Genomic DNA, 22,901 nt, shown 5'->3' on the forward strand with positions numbered 1-22,901 from the left:
GGACACCCAAGTATAAGAGAGCTTTCTCAAACAAAACCTTACATGGCAGTCAAAACTAAATGCTATTCGACGCATATAAAATCGAAAACATTATCACCAGTTTTTGTAAAGAACTTTGTCTCTTAAATTTCTCATATAATTCAGTTAAAGTTCATTGTTCGTTAATTTTCGCCGCTAGAAGGTCTCTCCTTAAGACCCAAACCCACGAAACACAATAATTCACCTCAGGCGTCCATGTAATCTTGAGTAAGCCAGGATTATTCCCGTTAATCATACAGAAATTAATTATAACTTGGCGTATTAATTGTCGTGCGTTAATAAGGTTTAGTGAGTATTTTGCTGTTAATTGTAATTTATTTAAGGAAAATAGAGAAATAAAAATAAAACTGTTAAAAAATGATTCAATTGGTAATTTTGAAATAAAAAATATGTTTTCATATAGGTAATTTTTAAGTTAGTGCTTTTTTTATATCTATAAATTATGAAACAAATTGCTCATAGTTTCAAATAAATAAACAAAAAATTACACATTTTGCATAATTCACTTAAATAGTGTTAATATCTACATAAAAGTGCCATTACACAATTCGGATTCAATGTTACATAGCCAGTAGATATTTATTCAATTTGATTTGATGTAAAGGGAAAACCGCGTATCCCGGCATCCATCCTAAACCAATATCGCAATTTCTATTCTCATGTCGCCTTCGCCTTTGCATGCAAGTGGACGGGTTAATTCGATTTGCTGCCAGGACCGAGAGCAATATTTTATCGCATCATGTGATCTATTCTGTCCCAGCAAAGTATACTATAGTTGAGTGGGCCATAAAAAAGGCAATATCTTACAGTTCAACTGTGTCGTACGTAAGCCGCGATCGTAACTTCTACAATGTTATGTTATTCTAGAGATTCTACACGGAAAGAAAACTTTTACAAATGTATTTGTGGCGCTCAAGTAAAAGCAAATGATCTCAACTTTTGCTTGTTCGTTTTGTATATATGATATGACATACAGTACCTATAAAATGATACATAATTATACATTTTATCTAATGCTAAAATTGTTATCAAATTATAAGATACATTTCAATACGAAAGCAGTTAAATATTATTCTTTATATTTATGAGCTCCGAACGCCACCACACTTTACTTCGTCTTCGAAAATATAAATTTTATAGCTACCATTACGTAAATTTACCCACATGTTTATTTGCAAATATAAAATAAATTGCTTTCGTGCATTACTTTTAGAAGTGTTTTATAGCCGTTTTACATCACAATATTTCAATTGATTATCTCGACAACATTAAAGTGATAGGATTAAAAAAATAAAGAAATATTGCTATACAGTAGTATAATTTTGGATATGTCTACGTTTAATGTCCATTAATCTGTAGTAACCCTTCCCGCGGCTTGAGCGCAATATGCCGCGATGACGCGTCGACGTAGGTTGCATTATGGATGTCTACAAACTTTCTGCGTGACGCGAGAAAAATGATGCCAAGCATTTCGGATAAATTGAGATAAAACAACTCCGATTCACTTAGAATATAGTGAACTATATTTTAATAAAACCCTTACTTTTTACTGTCAACAGAACATTGCACGAATTTTGATTATTCCTTCTTTAATATTCTAAAATTTACATAATATTCGACTTTCTTCGTTTCTCCGCAGGCAGTTTCACCTCGCTGTAATTAGTTAAGGCTGTTGTTGGTTCGTGAGGAGGTGCTTAGGGGGTCGAATAAGTCACGGATCATATCACCTGGGAATTAATCGCTCTCTGACGATTAATTAGTGCCACGTGCTCCCTTGTATCATCAGGAATGTTAGGAATACGTAACTATTTGGATGTAAACATATAGGTAACATTAACACGATTATGTAATAGATCAAGTAAAAGACTTATCAGTGAAGATAGTTTAGAACAGAAATAGAAATCTAATAGATAAAGTGATCGTAGTATATATAATATTGAGTTATGTCGTTACGAATTATGTGCCTTCTTTTAATCTATTGTAAAAGAAATATACATAATAATCATTATGTAACATGCAAACGGATATTAGAAGTAGCAATAACAATGAGCGAGCCCTTCTGACCTACGAACTGGAAACTCAAATTAAAGATCATAAGAATGGAACATCTTGCGAAGATCCTCTTCATTAGGTTCCGCAAATTGCGAGCGGGCGGGGAGCAGAGACATAGCGCTGGTTCCCCTCCTTCCCCTGCACCCTCTATTAATAATGCAAATGAGACCGCAGCTCGGCCAAGAAGCGAGTCTCGATTAATTCCGGTTCATTTGAGGTAATTGTCGCTGTGCGCGTGCGGTCTGCGGTCTTCCGTTGCCCGCCGCATGTCCGCGTCTCTTATGTCTAATACGAGCCCATTATGCTTTGTACAACTCGCTAATTGAATATCAAAATGTTCAGAATTTTATACGTCATACATACATGGCACGGCCGTGACCAGTCAGGGCCGTGCCAGAATCCTCTTGGTTATGATAATATTGCTATTTTTTGTCAAAGCACAAAAGCATCTAAGAGAGTATTTACGACATGGACATCAAATAATTTACAATTAATTAGCATTATAAGAGTTTAAAGATTGCTACACGGATGGATTGTTAAATACAAATCGAGTCAACTAAATAACATAATAATTCAGAATTTCTTTCATTCCGTTAGATAATTATGTGCAGTTTTTCTTCAGTCGTAGCACCCTAGCGTAGCGTCGGCTACGAGTTACGATCAATACGGATGCCACGCGACATCCCTACCTTACAGTTTTTCTACTGAACTCAACATAATATAACCTTTGTAATCTAGAAATTCAGACAACCAATTTTTATGAACACTTAGTTCAATTTTAGATTGAAATTAGCCATCCCCGAAACTTTTTATAAATGTTATAGCATAATATTGAACCAAGACATAATACTAAAATCGGATGGTACTTAAACTGTAGTTATTCAATTTAATCAGACCGAAATCATAAAAATTTAAAAAATATGATAAAATTGCTGTAAATGTATAAAATAGAATATAATATGTAAATATACAATATTTATTTAAAAAAAGTTTTTTGTGCCATAAAATAACTAACCACGACTAATAAAAATGAGGCTATACTAATTTAAAATTTTGTATGCAAATTAAATAGCAAACCTTGTGTAACCTAAATGTAGGTATAAATACAAGGGTATATTGTTGAATTTGTAGGTACCTATACATTGGGTGAGGGCGCACTCTCGGAGGGGAGACAAAATGGCCGCTATAATACATCCTGCAGCTTTTCTTTCTTTTCATTTAGAATACTCACGCTATATTATATATAAATTTAGTATAATGAATCTAATTGAAGGTTAATTCATCATAATGTATTTACATTAAGGGCCGATTTTTCAATGCTTGGATAAAACTTACCCGTCCAATAAAGTATTACACGATAATATTAAAATGCCACCTGTAAACTGTCAAATACGGGCAATTAGAATACGGTTTTAAAATGGTAGTTTTATACATTATTCGACGAATAAGTTTTATCCAAGCATTGAAAAATCGGCCCTAAACTAAATTACGTGTATTATCAATCGTATAATACACTAAACAGTTAGTACAAGTAGCTAAAGCAGGGTATAAATAGTTTTTCAATGGTAGAGTTAAAGTATTACAATATATTTCCTATTGTAATACTGTGGTAGTGCACTCTCTAATGCCTAGCATTATGAGTCGTGTAATACACCGATTTCTCAATGTTGGCTGTATGTCTAAATATGTTTTTTGTCAACAGCCGGCTTACCGTACAAAGTATATGGCGGCCACGAGGGATCCTTAACCGAAAAAAGGAAACAGCGTCGAATCAGGACAACGTTCACATCAGCACAACTAAAAGAACTAGAGAGAGCATTCCAAGAAACACACTATCCAGATATCTACACGAGAGAGGAGATTGCGATGAAAATAGACTTAACAGAAGCGAGAGTACAGGTAATAAAAAATATTTATATATACATATATTAAGGAAGGGACTACTCTGTTTTTCTACAGTGATTGATTGGAGGAATGTATATTCAGGGGGTTCAATTTTTTTTAAGATTATATGACGATAATAGTTTAATATCTACGTTTTAAAAATGCATAAGTTGAAACATTCCACTATAATAGTTTGTAACTGGAATTTATAAAAAAAAATGGCGCAAAGTATCCCAAAAATAGTAAAATAATATTATAAAAGCAACATAATATAATATAACGTCATAATATTTAACGTAAATCATCATTTGTTTTCTATTAATTGTAGTATTGCGGGACAAGTCCCTTCATAGCTCTACAGTAGGCGTAAATGTGGCCATAATAATCAAACCACTTAGGATATATTCACGTTGAGCAATAAAAAAATATTGCTTTTCCGTCCGTCACTGCATTTCCACAGTCCAATTAGTGTCCGGTAATTCGGCCGCGGCTGACGGGAACGGTGGAAAAAAATGTAGCAGACATTCCGCGGCATTTGTTAATTTCATAATAGGCGCTCATTTTTATTTAAGGCGCTTCGACTGCGACGTGTTCTCCTTTTGAATATTTAAACGGATCCGGGTTACTTGCGCGCCTTCCTGTACAACTGATCACATAGATTTAGCTTGTGACTCGCCGATCCTAATCTTATATTTCTTTTGACGATGTCTACGGAAACTATTGCTGTACTGACGTAAATAAATAATTAGGATGGTATTTATTTTGCTTGCTAAACTGAAGAAATTATTTATACCTTTTGGTAATTTTCTTACAACTGAATTGTTAATGTTGCAATTAGAAGAACAAACGGCTATAATATCGCAGATGATAATATCTGTAACGAACTGCCGTATATTCAATATTCAGAAGCCCACGTAAAGCAAAGTAAACAAAAGTACCGCAAACACATAATACATAATGGAAAAACAATCGTAAAGCAATATACACGCGCCACCCGCACCCCCGTAGAATGTTGCTAGCAACAAGCGCTCATTACGTTAAAAAGTGTATCGGAATGGTCGGGAGTTGCCATAAATATTGTGAGCGGTCGCGTAACTCAAGCGAGCGCGACTCCTGATAATTAAAACTCGCCTGCAAAATACGAATTCACATATTACAATTAAAATTGGGATGCGACCCGCGGTAAATACAGTATTCATTGTAGTGTACGATGGAAATATATTCGTAATAAAATAATTTTTATTTATTCGACAACCGTGAGCTGATTGTTGTTTGTGATTTTGTTTTTGGTTAAGTTTCAATGGAATAATTTCCAATTAATTTGTTTAATTTAAACAATTGGTCAATTTTATTTGGGTTTATGAATGCATGAGCAACTCTCTATTGAACATAAACTTAATTATAGTGGTTTTTCAATTGAAACATTAAAATATATCTTTAAGTATGATATTTTTTGTGTACAGAATCGTACAGATATACGTATATTTAGTAAGTAGGAGCCCAAATATCCAACCTACCTATTTATCGTGATTTCATAAAATTCTGATATAAAAGTAGATAATAAAAGCAAGGCCACCTGCGAATGGAGAGCAAAAGGAATCACTTGAAAAATGACCAGATGGTATATAATACACGAGGTGTTTTTTCCGTGCCCACGTTGTCATAGGGACAGGGCAATTTAATCCATCACGATACGGTTCCGTCCGAGTCGATAAATATCTATGTGATTACAAATGTTTTGGTTTCATTGCTGCAGGTTAGATGGTTTGGGAGAATTGTAGTAACGATTATAATTTACTTTTGTAACGTAGAACTAAAACATTGAACAATGTAATACAATGTTTTACTTTAATTCATTCATTTCTACTGCTTTACATACCTACATACAATAAATTTTCTCAGATACAAATTATTCTTATTGGGCAAAGATTTCAAATTAAAAGATTTGGTTTTTGGAAACAATAAACTTTATACCTCTATTATAGGTTCACCCACTACTCAAAATATAAATTATAAATTCGCCTCAAAAACCAATTCGTGATTATTGCTCTATCCATATTCATTTTTACGATCAAACAAAAATGTCTTGTTGCAATACGATTTCTCATCTTATAATCTCACTCGAGTTATAGGGGTTTGTCCCAATAGTCTGAGTGCTGGTCATCTACAATATGACACTTGACGGCGGCCTGTATGCCCCAGCTATGCAATAAAGATTGACACAGCCACCGGCGGGAATGCCAGCAAAATGTCAATCCAGCTCCATGTCTTAGATCTTACCTCAGGAACCCTGGGGACCGAAAGGCTGCTTGGAATAACGTTGCACCTTTTGCAGTATTAGATTTGGTTGTTTCTTTGTTTTGTTTAGTAACATTGAATGTTATCTCATTAATACAAAATAATTAGCTGAAATGCAATAAGTATTCTTCTTTCATGGAAGCTCAACTATGAAATGAAATGGCACAAAATTACTTTCTTGTAATTGGTTAATCTAGGAGATATCTATCTATTTTGATGACTCACTCTTTTGATAAAATTCTACTGGTTCTAAAATTCGTTCATATTTTTTGGTATACGTGGCAATTCAAAGAAATTATTACAATGAATTAGCTCTACATAGTGCCAACGCTTTTCAATATTCTGATTAATATTTAGATAATAAATTATAAATATTTTAATATTATCTCCTCCGTGATATCAAACAACATTTCATATATTTGTATATAGGCCCATGACATGCGACAATGATTCCCTCAGCCCTCAGCCGCGCAGGTGGCGCGCGCGCGTGCCTGCCACGCGGCCTCGAGAGCTTGCGCGTGCGATTCGACGCACTTGCCACAAATTGTTTGTTATAACTTGCTTTAATGGGGTATGAAATTTTATTAATGCACTGCATTGTTTGTGATGTGATCTGATCGCACCGGATTAGTAGGATTACAAGTTTATACCTATGTATATTATATATATGTTTTGTTAATACGTTTTGATTTTCTTATTTTATTGGTACAAACACAGGGTACAAACATACATCTCTTTTATCTAGTTTTTACTTTTCACGATGTTTATAGTTTATTTTTATGTTTTTACATAAAAGTACAGATCAAAATCTCATTACTTTCTCGTAAAAAGTGCAAAGCATAGTCGACTTTCAGAAACAATTAATTCCAAACTCACACATTATATTTCTTCATTTCGTATGTCATAAATGAGCACAATTTGCCCTAATTATTACACGAAGACTGTGCCAAGTTCTACCAAAATGATTTGTGGTTTTATTTGAATGTTTGTCAAACGTAATGACCTCTAAATGAAACTAGGACCCGTAGTTAATAGCGTTGATTGCGGTTCGCGGCAGGCTTAGTAATCACTTAACGTTGGCTTGACGTTTTCATCCTATATGAGATATTATGTAGATTACATTTTGGGTGTTAGAGATTGAAATAAGTAGCAAAGAGACACTGTGAATATATATTCTTTACAATTAGCGGGGATATTAGAATAGGTTCCGTTGCTCGTTCAAAAGAAAATAAATGTTACCTAAATTGTTACTTAAAATTCTAAAAAGCATTGCAGATATTATATTTCTTATAGGAGATATATAGAAGTTGAAGACAAAAGCATGTTAAAATCCTAATTCTTTTAAAAGCTTCGCTGTAGGATAAAAATAGATTCATATATTGGTGTGTACACATAAGCACATTATATAATTTATCTCTTACCAATAATCAAATTTAACACAGTTCCTTATCTGCTCGGTACTATCGTGGAAAAAGCTTGTTGATAATGTAATGAGGATGTCAAAGCACGGCTCGTGCGTTAATACACATGAAGGGCGTGACATTCGATACGGTAGCTCAGTATATCGTATCGTGGGAAGCTGCGATCGTACGCACGATTACGTCCTAGCCCGTGACCTGTGTCTCCCACGGGATGCGTGCGATCCTACATGACGTTTGTTGCAATATTATTCTGTTTATTCCGCTGTCACATTATTGACTTCGGCGGTCCTTGTACTGGGAAGCTAAATAGTTAATGTCTGGTCAAGAATATGGAAGAAAATAATGAATTTATTTTAAGAATAAAGACAATATTTTTGCATGAATTAGTACCTATTATCACCGTAGAAAGTATAGACCTCAATTGAAAGTTTTTTTATATAGTACTATCTCGTAGTAAAATGCCATAAATAATGTCAATGGTACATTTTTGTTTAAATCGTTAGAAAAGTATCCATAAATAAGCTCATTCGAATATAGAGCAGAGAGCACTTAAAATTATTAAAATGGAAATAGAGGGCTTGCTAATGCGGAGACGATACGAGGTGTCATTCCGCACTTCCCAATGCATTTATCATTAACTTATTATCTTAATACGATTCTACCCTCAAAAGTTATTACCCTCATCTTTTTACAGTTTGAATGAATATTCCGCGACAGTAAAATAATCTATAATAGATACACAAATACGTAGCGAATTTAGTGATTTTCGTATTGCAATTCATAATATAAATATTCATATTTATAAAATAGAATTAAAATAAAATATTTCTATTTGGCTATCTACAGAGGCGGCTCGTGACAAAATTTTATGGGTGTTCACTTGAAATAAAACACTGAAAATACATGGTGTAAAGCAGTACATTTATCAAAAAAATTACCTATAAAGGAAATACCTACATACGTCTTTCTTTTTGGTGTGCAAAAATATCTATAACTTAAAGCGACAAGACATTCGTAAATATCTGTTGTTGCTTTCATCACAACCACACAACCACGGTTTTTTTTACATATTGTTCAGATTTAAACACACGCGCATATTATGTTTTCGTTTTTGTCGTACATTTTTGCGTAAGATCAAGTTCAGGCCGTGGCGGTCCCTTAGCTTTACATTCAAGCCGAATTTGTAACGTTTTATCACACTTTTTAATGAACGCCACATTATAATTATTGTTCATTTTAACACTCACAAGTAATACTGATAAGTACAGGCTATTTCAACACGTATTTTATAATTTTAATTAGAAAATTGCATGAATCGCGCGCGTGCATTGAAGTTGACTCGAGAGTCGAGTGTTTGTTTATATTATAGACGTAGCAACTGGCAACGTCGCAATCGCTGTCCTGCCGGGCGGTAAAAACGAACCGGCAACGTTTGCGGGTGCGGCGCACCGAATTTTGCTACTTTTCCATAGAAAATCTTTTGTTTCACGCGCAGGGCTCTGGCAAAACCCTCTCTTTCACTCCTATTGGATTTCGTATTAGGAAATGTACTAAATCTTTTTTCATTGGAGCGCAATCGTGAGCGCACCGCTTCGCGCGTTACATAATACAGTAGGTATTATACAGGTGTATGGGATGATGGAATGATGGATATATTCATTGATATTAACAGTAGTTTTAAAGATTACGATTGATTTTAAATAGTAATAATTAATGTTAATAATTAAATTAAGGAGTATGATTTTATTATAATTATTTATGGGAGTTCACTGCACCAGCGCTCCTTAGGGCGAGCCGCCTCTGGCTATCTATATTCTATACTATCAATTCAATACTAGGCAATACACAATACACGGTTAAATATAGGTAACATGATACATACTATTGTACAAAAAGCTTTACTTTATTCTACATTTCTTCATCGGTTTCATTATATTATAAACACTGCAACATCAACAACAGTATTATTAGGGTAGATATAGGTAGATATACTCTAGTGCATCTCATAGTCTCATGCTGTAGCAGCATTAAAAATAAGCATGTATTTGTTATTTGTTAAAATTATCAAGATATAAAAAATGTAATTTATCTGATATTAAAAGTTTATTAAAAAAAGGCGTCAACCTTCTTCTAGGACTTATATAATATATTATTACGTTAAGTTACTAAATTATTATAAAGATAAAATGTATAAAATAAAAAAGGACTGTATTCGATCGATAATATCATTAATTTGTACTAGATTTCCGCACGCGACTTCACCCGCGTTTTAAATGAATAACTATAGTGGATAACAAGTAGCCTTAGATGTTTTATTTTGGGTCTTCAGATATCTACAAACCAAATTTTATTGTTATCGATTCAGTAGTTTTTACGTGACAGCATAATTCATCCCTCGATCCTCACAGACTTTCGCGTTTTCAATATTAGTAGGATATAAAACCACAGTATTATGTTTTGGTTTAACCCACAATAAAGTTATATTTATAGCCTTGTCATTAAACGTGAGAAAATCTTTTTATCAGTTATGATTATTTTCAAGAGGGACATCAGACATGTTACATTCCCACAATTATTTTTCATTTAGCTCGCGATTTGCGCAGTCCCTGGAGACGCCATGGGATCAAGTGCATCCCTTATAAAATAAAACTACAATTTCAATGGAGAAAATTGTTATACGGCATGGAATTACTTTTAGAGTGTCAAGGGAGTTATAGTAATATTTAGGGTGCACTCACACACATCAGTCACCGTCACGGCACGTCACCGGACAGGATTAAAAAAAAATATGTATCAATAGTTCTAGTATGACTCTGTTCCCACACGACAGTCGCCGGCACGAAATCTATCAGTGACGTCACCGGTCAGGCACGTCAAATAATCTTTCCATACATGTATCATACTTTTATCCCCACTCACCCGGTGCCGTCACGTCTCAGTTCAGTCAGCGTCGTGCTACCGTCAATAATTGCTACATGTTCTCTAGCGTGACACACGTCTAATCACTGACTAACCTGATGTATGTGTTCAATGATTCAGTCAAACCGGCGACGTGACTGACGGACAACATGACGGTGACTGGTGTTTGTGGATACGTACACAAACCGTCACCGATCAGTCATCGGTGCCGTGACGGTGACTGATGTGTGTGAGTGCACCCTTATGCGTTACTTTCACACGTTATGAAAATTATTTATAGTTTGTGTTCATGGTAAAGTATTCAGTTATAGACTACAGGCCCATGTTGAAAAAATTATGGGTCATTTGACCCACCACCTGACCTATCTAGAATGATATAAGAGCATAAAATAATAAGATTAAGCACTATGACGTCACTCGTAAGCTGTCCACCTGAGTGCAGATGAGAATTCGAAAGTTCAGGTAGAGATTTTCTCCCCTTGTCTCCATGATTTTTGTACGGCGTTGCGGAATAATGGCAGTATAGAAATAGTATGACACAGATGCCGTACAAAAATGGTGGTCCACAAAGTCGGAATTTATTTTTATTTTTCGACAGTTGCCGGGGTAAATTTGGTCATTTGATTTTGTACGGCATCTGTGTCATACTATTTCTATACTACTTTTAATCAATTATTCCGCAACGCCGTACAAAAATCATGGAGACAAGGGGAGAAAATCTCTACCTGAACCTTCGAATTCTCATCTGCACTCAGGTGGACAGCTTACAAGTGACGTCATAGTGCTGAATCTTATTATTTTATGCTCTTATATCGTTCTAGATAGGTCACCTGGTGGGTCAAATGACCCATAATTTTTTCAACACGGGCCTGTAGTCTATTAGTTACTTATAGGTAGAAGTATTTTTTTAACAGATAAAATTAAAATAAAAGGAAAGGTCCTTTTATTTTAATTTTAAAGATGAAAATGTTATGTACTCTTAAATTTTGAAGTTAATTAAATTGATATTAATTTTAGTTGGTAACAAAGTATACAATTAAGAAGTTTATAAAGATTTTGTAGGTTTAGACATGGTTTAAACTAATCAAATAGATATTCACTTGGTTCCTTATTACTTCGGTCGGTATTATTACACGAATACACTAAGATACACACAAATATGTAAAAGATAAAATAGCAATGTCACATAACTTACCCAAATGGATAGGAGGGGAACATAGGCGAAATGTCAAAAACTATCGTACGATATGAATATATGGCTATTATGGCCGAATTGTTTTGCGGAAATCTTTAAGGAGCTAGAAGGGTAAGGTACTGCGGTAGTTTCAACAGAAAATATTATCTAATACAAGGTATTCAAAACCTACATAAAAACAAAATTTACAATTGGCAACTGAGCTCTACAATTTTGCACTTTAACCCATTGACCACCGTAAGCCCCGATCGGGGCGCGACACAATAGATTTTCTATTGTGTCTGTGATTCCGAGGACTGATGGATTAATATATTATTGTAGTTAGTATATTATATCAAGAGTATTATAATATCACATTTATTAAAAAAATCGTAGTCGAATCGTTATTTAAAGTGATTCTGACCCCTTCGTAACGATGGCTTCGTTCACAAACCATTTAGTGCGAGGGACAAGTGCCGATATTGTCTGCGCATTAACAATACATTATTTCATTTTTCTTCCCCACGTAGTACATTAATCAACCAGTTCTCGAATCATTTAACGCTCACTCCGTTCATATAATAAACTGAGAGTCTATCAAAATATGAGATATCCATCTGTTGGTTGTTTAAGTACCTTCAAAAACATGAATTAAAATTTGAAAGCCATGGATGATTGCATGGGTAATAAATACATGAGATTTTTTTTTTATATAAATTCATTTTTTATCCGGCTACATACCTTATACTTACTTCAAGACTAAAAATAAAACTCATTTATTTAAAAAAAAAAAACAACAGTTTAAAATAGGTTCATGTATTTATGGTGAAATGTGTAAAGTGCTAAAAGCGTATGTTTCAAATTATTATATCATAAAAATAAAATACTATTTATATACAAAAAATTATATCTAGCCCTAAAAATGTAGAGCTACATTGTAACTCTGTACGAATTAAAAATCTATGAAGCCAGTTCATAATATCATCTAGTTAATAGTACAAATTTTGACCTTAATTTTAAGTGCGACGAGAAATTAGTACAAGGGTGTATTCAATGATTGTAGGTAACATCTGCCGATCTGTATCGCTTATTTGCCGTGTCACGTGCCGTTAGATCAACTGATTAGCGTATTGTCTCGGAAGCGTGCACGCATGATCACGGTGATCTGTCAATTTGATTCGAATCTGTACCATTTTTAATTTCAATGTCGAACATGGAAGTGCCGGGTTAATCAGCGAATGATTTATTGTGTTTGAAATTGGTGTAGGTTATAGATTTTTATGGATAGAGCTTTATATGGATTTTAGTTATCAGCTCTAGTTAATTATCTTTTTAATTTCTAAAGAAGAGGCGTAGATAAAATCTTTGCTAAGTGATATAGAATAATATGATTTCATAGGTAACTAGTTTAAAATATCACATACATTTCCCAAATTTTACTATACAAATGCTAAGGACAAGTGAACAAGTAAACTTAATAAAATTCAATCAATGCATCAATGAAATGATGTTATTTTACATCAAGCGTAAAAAAATATTGGTGATAATAGAAGTGATAGTGCACATTTGAGTAACATAAATAAAAATGTTTATGAAAGGATCGGTCCACGGATACAGTTCTGTAGGTAATGGAGCGTGTTTCACGAGGGTCACATCTGTCGCGGGCTTACACTGGCCAACTATTTGCAACCAGGACATAGGAACATTAAAAATTCATTGACTTGCTACAAAAAAGGAGCTGCGTCACGTGATCTGATGAAATTAAATTTGAGAATGTTTTTTTAGGTGGAATTGTCTTTTGTAGCGACTCTACCTAACCAGTGTAGACTAACAGTCAGACTACTAGTAATATATTTTCTGTGGTAGGTATGTGGTAAGACTACAGCTTATCTTTATCAATTGATATCTATAAGAGATCAAAGTTGGTTTAAAGATTTTTACACTTTTGATAAGAGCTTTTCGTACAGAAATTAATTTGAAATAATAATGTTTATGATTATGATCATTTACCCTTGACGGAATATTGTTAGTTATTCTTTGTAAATATTAATTTGATGTTCTCGTCTCATTAGTGGCATTATTTTCAAACGAATGAGAATAGAGAAATTACTAGGTCCGTGATATTTAGAATAAAGATGTAACTTTAGTTTTGATTTTTTATTTATTTATTTAACACTGTATTTATTAATCGCACAGACCTGTTCACTAAATACTGTTGAATAGCGTCGACATACGGACTAAGTAAACTACGTATTCATCTCTTTATTATGATGTGTTAATCTTGGATTATAAGCAAATGTTAACACATGTTACCGGTTAGTAAAAAAAACTTACGATCATAGAATGGCTTAACAAGTTACATTTGCGCAAGCTAAAATGTAGGCTATATTGATGGTGATAGAGATTATTTTGGCAGTCGAAATTATGATGTTGAAGTTGGATGGATTATTGAGGGTAGCTAATATTATTCCGGGGCGTTCGATGTTGCCTTTTCATCCGCTAAGTATAAACAGGAGGGTGTGTTTGGTGTTTGATCGCTCGGCCGCTCTGCTGACGACTGATTAACTTTTTGCTATCTTTTATTGGATAAATAGTTTATTAAATTGTACTTTGTTACTGGTTTTTAATCTTTACCGACATTGCTTGTAAATTACTATATTTTTACTTCACATTCTTAGATCTTATTGATATATGCTACATTTTAGTTATTTATATGTTTCTGATTTTTCAACTAGGTAATAGTTAGTACCTAGTTGAAAAATCAATATATTCTTAAAGATGAATATATTGTGATGAAAAATCGTAACAATTAGTTAAAGTATAAATAGCAATAATTACTTAGAGAAAATTATAACGTTTCCAGACGAATAAATGAAAAAGTCAACGAGAAAAGAACACGCTGTTCCTTAAACCGCACATAAAATAAAGATTTAAAAGCACCTTCCTAGAGTTTAATCTAGAGAGTTCTACAGATATAGATGAAAGGCGTTGGTTCAGGGCGGAGTGCGGAGAGCCCCAGGCGAGTCTATGCCGGCTTCAGCCAATATTTGCGCGCCCGGTCCCGGCTAATGAATACAATTAGATCATTCCGCGCGGCCTCTCGTTTTTCATACGCCTCGATGGTTACAACGTGTCAAATAAAGACGCTCGACCCGACCTCTATGTACAGATAGACTGTGCAAACGTTTTCACAGTTGCGGTTCTGTAACTTAACGTAACCTTGTTATGTGTTTAAAATTGTATTAAAGTATATTTTTAGTACTATAGTTAAATATTATTTTTTAAATTTATTCATGTCTTGCAACTAGAAAAACGGTGAGAGTATTCACTACTTTTACGGATTATTTTGTAATCGTGCCTATATTTTACTATTAAGCAAATACTTATCCCATTTTGTATTGAGCAAATGCTTCCTTAAATGATAAAGCTGTATTTCTTGGATAGAAATGGAGCTTATTGAATAGAAAATTACGTTTTTGGTACTTGTATTTCGGGTATGTCAGTAGCATTTGAAACATTTATGATATTCAGATAAAGCGGTACGTTCAACTGTTAACAGGCTTGAGTTTCGGCGAGGACTGGTGAAGTTTGGCAGCAAGGTTCCGTTGAATACATTAGCCGCTGTTTACAGTTCGCCCGTCAGAGCGCACATGGCGATGCGAAACTCTGTTTATTTTAATACTAAACCGTTGTTCGCCATTGTTTGCACAAACTACCCTCGCGGTTTGTGTTAGGTGTCCACGGTTGAACTGTCAACACACGTTGTTTCTGTGACAATACATTTTGTTTGCGGGAAATAAGTCATATACGAGAAATAAGTGTGTTTAATCAATGGGTTTTTCTGTAAATGAAATGAAGTGCCATTGAAAAAACGTTTTTAAACACGGTTTATAAGTCCTACTTGCAAAAGCCTACTACGTGCATTTAATCACTTAACATCATATGTTTCTCTTTCTTTTGAATTAAACATTGATATATACTGTTAATTATTCTCTCTCCTTATTTTTATCTGTTAAAACAAAATCTAGATGAATTGTTTTTTTTCATGTTTATTTTTGTTTGTTTCTTGGTTACCACTAGTTTAGTCTACCCAATAACATTCTAAAATAATAGAACGCAACACTAATCAATTTCATTTCATTAATGATGATACAATCGCTTATCAGCATCGCATCTGGCACAGATCGGAGGCTGCATCTGAGCGCGTGCATCTCGTGTTTAATTACATTTCACTGGCCCGCACCGCCCCCGCCCTATTTGGTTCATTTGCAAAGTGCATTTCGATGCCCAGCCGATTGTTCTGACCCCGAGCTTAATTGCCCATTGCCATTATTTATTATTGGCATTTGTTGGAATATAGTTTGCGTTAAAGGACGTTTGATTGAGATATTATGTGTAGTTTATCTTGTGTATTGGTTAGCATTATTAATTAACTATTATGAATCAGCTATGTGGGTTTAAGCTACATCGTAGGATCATAACATTTTGTTCTTAAAATGTCAGCTTTGTTTGATAAAATGATTGGAAATAATACCAGTAAATTGTAACGCAATATTTACATTAGAGGCACGCATCTCATTCGATAAACATCGCAACAAATTTCTACAAACACATCGGCGGACGTTTATTTGCGTCGAGCCCACGCTCGGATCCACAGCGACTTCGCATTCCGCTCGCCGTATATCGTATCGCTACTCATTTGTATTGGCGGTGGTTCTGTATTATTTGTTTGTTTGCGGATGCCGCATACGTTGGAGCTTTGATTTTTTCCAATTCGGAAATAATGCGGAAGGCGTGGTGCTCTGGGCGATCGCTCCGTGAGTCCGTGACCCGCGAGCTCCAATCAAGCGAGGCGCGTTCGTTAGTCGACGCCGGCGAGCCTTCCCGCTTGGTTAACCTGGGCACGTACGTGGGACCTTTACACTTGGAAGAACTGATTTTCTCTTAGATTTCAGGGAAATGATCAACTTTAGAAATCTTTTATTTCGTGATCGAATCAACCATGAGCTCAATTTGATCCGGTACAGGTGGGCGAATTGTTGCTATCTTTCTTCAATATTTTAAATAATAGAAGTAATTGAAGAAACAAGCCTGTAATGTCACATTATTTAATCTTTATAATCTACAAGATTTAGTTGGGGCTTCACCCGCGTAGTCAAATTAAATACCACATATCTCTCTTTTCCATGCGATTTCCGCGATAAAACCTCAGATCTCAAACTATTTTTATACCAAATTTCATGGAAATCAGTTCAGCAATTTCGGCGTAAAGAAGAGATACATAGAGATATTTATAATATTATATTAATACATAAGGAATATTAGGGATATCAGGATTTCCGATAATTTATTACAAAAACTGACTAGCTGTTTAGAGTTCTTACAGACGAACGGCAAGCAACGGCCTCTGCCGTTCACAACTTGCCGTTCGTATGTTAGAACGCTAGGTATCATAATATGTGCAAAAAACAAAAAGTGGATCTATATTCTTTATAAATATTTTGACAAAACCTTAACTGACTTCAAATTGTATGGAATCACGGAAATCACATCTTGCAAATAAAGAAAGAATCATCAACATCGTTTCAAAACATTTTTGAAGTCGGTTGAAAATATTCAAAGCATAAATAACTTGTGTTATATATGTATATATTTAGGAGATTACATATTGTGTTCCTTAATCACAATAAAACTAGTAAAACAATTACCCCAAAAATGCCATGTGTACTTGTGTAATAAAATACGCTAATAAATCCGTTGAATACATCAGTTATGCTTCATACTGAATCTAATATGTAATAAATTAAACCTATCCATCGATACTTTAACTCATTTGCCAGCAAACCACATAATAACACTATTTTTTTCGTGAACAAAGCTTGAGATGATCAGTGAACTACACTGTTATGATAATGATTAATGAGTCTATTTTCTTTTCTGAAATATTTTGTACAATTTTCAGCTAAAACATTGTCATTTACGTTAACACATTGTAATCATCTTGTTCTTCTCGTAGCATGTTTAAAGATACATAATATATTTAATACTGAATTATGTAAAATGTAACAGAACGGATCAACTGAACGAATTAAAATAAAGGTTAAATGATAGTCGTGATTGTGAACTCTACAGATTACCTACATAAAATTTCTTACATAGTGAGCAAATGGAAGTCAACTAAATTAACCACACCATAAATTATAATAATTTGTGTGTTTATATTCTGCTTTTAACAAATTTAACAATCCCAGAACAATTTCCAGCTATATTGTTGTTCTAATGTATATTTGCATATGTGGGTTTGGGAGATGTGGGGAGACTCGAGCCAACTGCCAAGTATTCGCATCATAATTGTGATTGCCATATGTCATAGTGCATGATGTAGTGCGGATGCACCTTCACAAGATGCATAGCAGGTGCCGGTCGCTGTGACACAAGACAAACTATACCCTTCGTTTTACCTACTGCTACCGATATATTTCGATTCCAATGTCAAACGTCTCATAAAGTGTCCGTTACCTATGGATATTGAAATGGCTGCAAGTTTCCTTGTAATTAGGAAATGTGTTACTCATTACTGCTAATTTTGTTACATATTATATTTTATGTATTGCTGCTGCTAAAATGAAAAAAATTATGGACCAATATTGAAAAATTTGGTATAAACATAAATAAGTAACAAATTAAATAGATGAGAAAGTCTAAATACAATTGTTAAGTCATTTGATGAACTTGTAGTGGATAACTAATAGTTACATGACTAACACGAGTTTTGAAGACGTCTGATGAAAGGTATTCATGATGTATGGCCAAATGTTGGATATGACGAATTGGTATAATAATGAAGTATTTATTCGGCTTCTAGAACAGTAAAGTTCATTAACGTCGGTCAATATCACTGCCAAGAATTACGCAGATTGTACGTATGCGTCACGTGTATTAACGTTAAACGTGTTTAAGAATATCTATTATCTAATTTTTCATATATTTTGTATTAAAATGTATCATTACTTTATTAGTAAGGGAGACGAATAAATTAAATTAAGTAAAAAAACATAAAAGCGAGCAAACATCATCAGAGAGGACGTGGATGAACAAACAGTGCGTGCGTATGATTGTCGACAGTGGGATACTCGTGACGAGGCGTTTTTTACTCGAACATTGCCCAATCAGCGCCAGTGGCAGTTGCAATTATCTCTCGCATGAAATTGAATTACGATCAATTCGGATTTGCGCGCATTGGAACGAATATAAAACGGTTTGCATTAAAATTCGTGCTATGAGGATGCGTTTCTGCAAGCCCGTTCGGATTCAAGTTTTTATAGCTGTCTGTTTCGAGATTTTGTATGTAAATCTTACTTCAACTGTTTTGATTTTTTTTTAGTATGTGTTATGTATTCCACATAAAATTACGTTGGTTAATTTAAGCATGCACTAATAGACAGACCTTTGAATTTAACGGACTATTCAATGTTAATGTACCAAATCTCATTTAATAGTCTGTGCACGGTAAGATAATTACTTCGGTTGCTTTGTAAATCAGAACTCAGAAGATATTCATAGCCAAAATGTTTACGAGGATATTCTAAATTCTAACAGTGTGACGCGCTAACTGCCCAGTTATGATAAATATCTCATAGTTAGAACTATATTATAATAGATTGAATGCTTGTTAATAGATTGAATGCTTGTTGATCATTTAATATAGGCGAAAAAGTATTAATAGTAATTTCATCAACTTTAAATCATTATCATAATTCATAATACACACAATACGCACATTCGGAAATTGGATAAACGATAAGCACCAAAAGAACGAGAATTTATTAACCTCAAACACATCTATTTTTCAGGTATGGTTTCAAAACCGGCGCGCAAAGTTCCGCAAGCAGGAGCGGCTGGCGCAGCAGAAAGCCGGGGAGACGCCAGTGAAGGCGGAGGGGAAGAGGGATAAGCCGGGATCACCAGCGTCATCACCGCATCCTCCACCACCCTCGCAAACAACCCACCACTCCTTACCACACCTCTCACCGCCTGATCTGAAGCCTATTACTTCTGCAGGTAATTTTCCCCTTTCTATACTGATTCTTGACTGAAACCTTATGCACTTATTTTTTTTCCATGGAGCAATAAGTATTTCACCCGCGTAAAAAAGCGCAGGAAAATAGTGCATCCCCAATTTTATAATATCAAATAAGTTGCAGGAAGTCGTAGCTCGTAGCACTCAATCAAAATAATGATATTGGAATTGTTTCGGAATTAAAAAAAAAATACACTCAAACGTAGACTTATAACTTTGTTTAAGAACAAGAGGACAGTTCATAGTATGTGAATTAATGTTGTTACATATTGCATTGTATTTAAAGGAGCAATGTTTAAGAAGATCGGGCAAGAAACGTTGTAGAGCTACAGCTTTTTGTAGCAATTGCTTTCCGAACGAGTTGTAAATAATTATTATTCGGTTTTTTGGCGTTTTGAAAGAAAGAAGACAAAACATTTAATTTTATTTTGAAAACTGCTTTTTTGTTAAAAATAATTTAAAAAATTTGGTTTCGATTAATTTTATTATCTCAACCTAGGCCTCGGTTTGGAAACCTTTACATTATACTTAGAGTTCCAAATTTTGTCTCATTTATAAGCTCACATTTATTAAAAATACTCATTATTAACATACGTACCTACTAATAAAATCAACGCATTCCGTGAGTATAGAATGTACAATGAACCATTAATTGTGATTAACTTTCTATCTCTTGTCTTGCGCTAACATTTTCATGAACGGTCATTTATAACGTTGGACAATTAAAATGTTGCTGATGAATTTCGTGGAAATCCTCGCTATTCGGTGTTCTTGAGAAATATTATTTTCTCAAGCTAAAAATATAAAAAGTATGTGAGTTGAGCTGAATTCTCTTCGTTTCTGTCATGTATAAATTGCGATGAGTTTATAATATGTAAGAGTTAAATGACCTTTGCGGTTTGTGTTCATCATCATCGTCATTACCCGCTTCTATTTTTAGTGGAAAATATACCTCTTCATAACGGCTTATGCTTTGCGTAGATAATTCTTAAATATTTATTTACTAATATTTAGATTAGGTAGTGATGATAGGTTTAAGAAGTTTTATGTTAGTTTTTTTGGTCAAATAAAAATCGTAACATTTTTTTTCATTTCCGAATTTTAATTTCAAATCATTGACTAATGTTAGTGTCTAATAGATATTAAATTCGAAATAAAAATTGATACTTATTCTATAATATTTTCTAGTCTTTAGCGATTTACATCGTCAGCGTAACAGCGTTAAACATTACAGAATTATAATAAGTTATTAGAGCATAATTCACAAATTTAATGGGAATTATATTAGCGAACAGTTCAGTTAAACACTGACCAATCACTTCTGGAATAAAACACCTACCTTTGGAATAGCTGTGCCCGGACGACTGTTAGATTATTTATTTACTTTGTTATGTTATTCTCATGTAGTTAGCTTTAAGTCTTTAAATGAGAATAAATGATTCTTTAAACCTAAACACTCTATAATAGTGTGAGATATTTTGAGCAGCGATTTTTACGTCTTTATAAACATTGATTGTTGAAATTATAGACGGATGAATCACGCATAACATTTGAATGTACTCAACCAATAGCAACGTTGAACACAAGACTCGCGTGGGAGAAAATAACAAGGCTGATTACAACGATATAAATATAAGTCCTCAAAATAGATTTTAAATTTAGACGATGCATTGAAAAGGCGACTTCTTCAATGATAATGGTATCACAATTTGTGAAAATAGAACAAAGGAATCTGGGTCAAGTTCGATTGCCATTTGACGCAGCGACGGTATTTTAATCATTGTTGAAACATTTTAATTGTAAATCGATGCGTAAATTTAATTAGAAACAATGAGCGTTCATTGAGCGATTAGTTGAATTACATGTGAATGTTAAGACGAAGTAGATATATTATTAATGAATGAATTGAAATTTCAGTTTACTTAAACATTAACGTTTTTATTTTACATTCATATCTTCACGAAATTCATACTTAACGTTATTTTTATGATCATGATAACATCTTAAGCATAACATCTTAGCTTTCTACAAATTCTAAAAGACAATGTGGCAACACTCTTAACCATTTTAATTCTGCATCCAAGTAAGGCAATGTAGGTACCTGAGTTTTGCAGCATGGTAGTACCGAGTGTTATTTTGAATTAGAGCGGTAGGCAGCGGGCTAGAACAGAGAGTTTGCGGCGTATAATGGCGGACTTGTGGCATTAATCACATTACCACCCCGCCACGCCACCACCCGCGCCAGATTTTCACTTCGGCTCATTTGCGCTAATTGTTCGCGCGATTGTCACTCAGGCTTGAATAAACAACGGAGCCGCATAGCAAGGATTAGGTGATTAGAGCCTAATTGTGTTAACACGATTATTTCGTGTTTACCACTCCGACTGCAACCTGATTTCATATTCGGACAGATTGAATGCATCGACTGTTTTATTTGTATAGCACTATTCTGATTTATAGTACACACTAGTTAACTAATAGTTTATGTCTCTAGTCTCTACATATTTAATCACTAAGGGCGCGTTCCCACCGTGTCGTGACGACAGATAATCGTGTAGTTTTAAGTGTCGTGGCTTATATGTTTAAATGGAGGTGTTCACATTTAGAACGACACAATTTACTGTCGTCTACGACAGTTTTTGCAGTGACGACACTTTGTCGTGACAGTGGGAACGCAAGCACGACAGTCGTAAAACGATAAAAAATCGTGGACGGCAACTCTATAACGTCCATTGAACTCAGGAGAGTAAACGCACTAGTAATCACCAAGCGAACGCAGAGGCGACTAGATATGATGTGTAAACGACAAAGCGACTCCCAGGAAACGATAAAATGTGGTCGCGATCCAATGGGAACAGCTAGATACGACAGTCGCTAAACGATAAAAATTGTTGACGACAAACAATCGTTATAATGGGAACAGGTAGAGACGACAGTCGTCGAACGATAAATTAGTCGTTACGACATAGTGGGAACGCGCCCTAACGATTAGTTGTGTCTGGGTCTTGTTCATTTTTTTATTAATACATATATG

At 34.3% G+C, this 22,901-nt stretch overlaps 1 protein-coding gene across 1 annotated transcript in view; it reads left to right on the forward strand.

The window, feature by feature from the left end:
• The window catches only part of LOC149482267 (uncharacterized), a 38,472-nt gene that overhangs the window by 4,497 nt on the left and 11,074 nt on the right, over positions 1-22,901 (forward strand). The window contains exons 2-3 of the mRNA XM_089703885.1: positions 3,794-3,990; positions 19,641-19,848. Of these exons, the coding sequence (XP_089560011.1) occupies positions 3,794-3,990; positions 19,641-19,848 (405 nt within the window). The remainder of the gene's footprint in view (positions 1-3,793; positions 3,991-19,640; positions 19,849-22,901) is intronic.

Source organism: Colias philodice, chromosome 15, assembly GCF_061535455.1.
Source record: "Colias philodice isolate Cphi_HAF_F1 chromosome 15, ilColPhil1 Martin Lab GWU primary, whole genome shotgun sequence".
Lineage (NCBI taxonomy): Eukaryota > Metazoa > Arthropoda > Insecta > Lepidoptera > Pieridae > Colias > Colias philodice.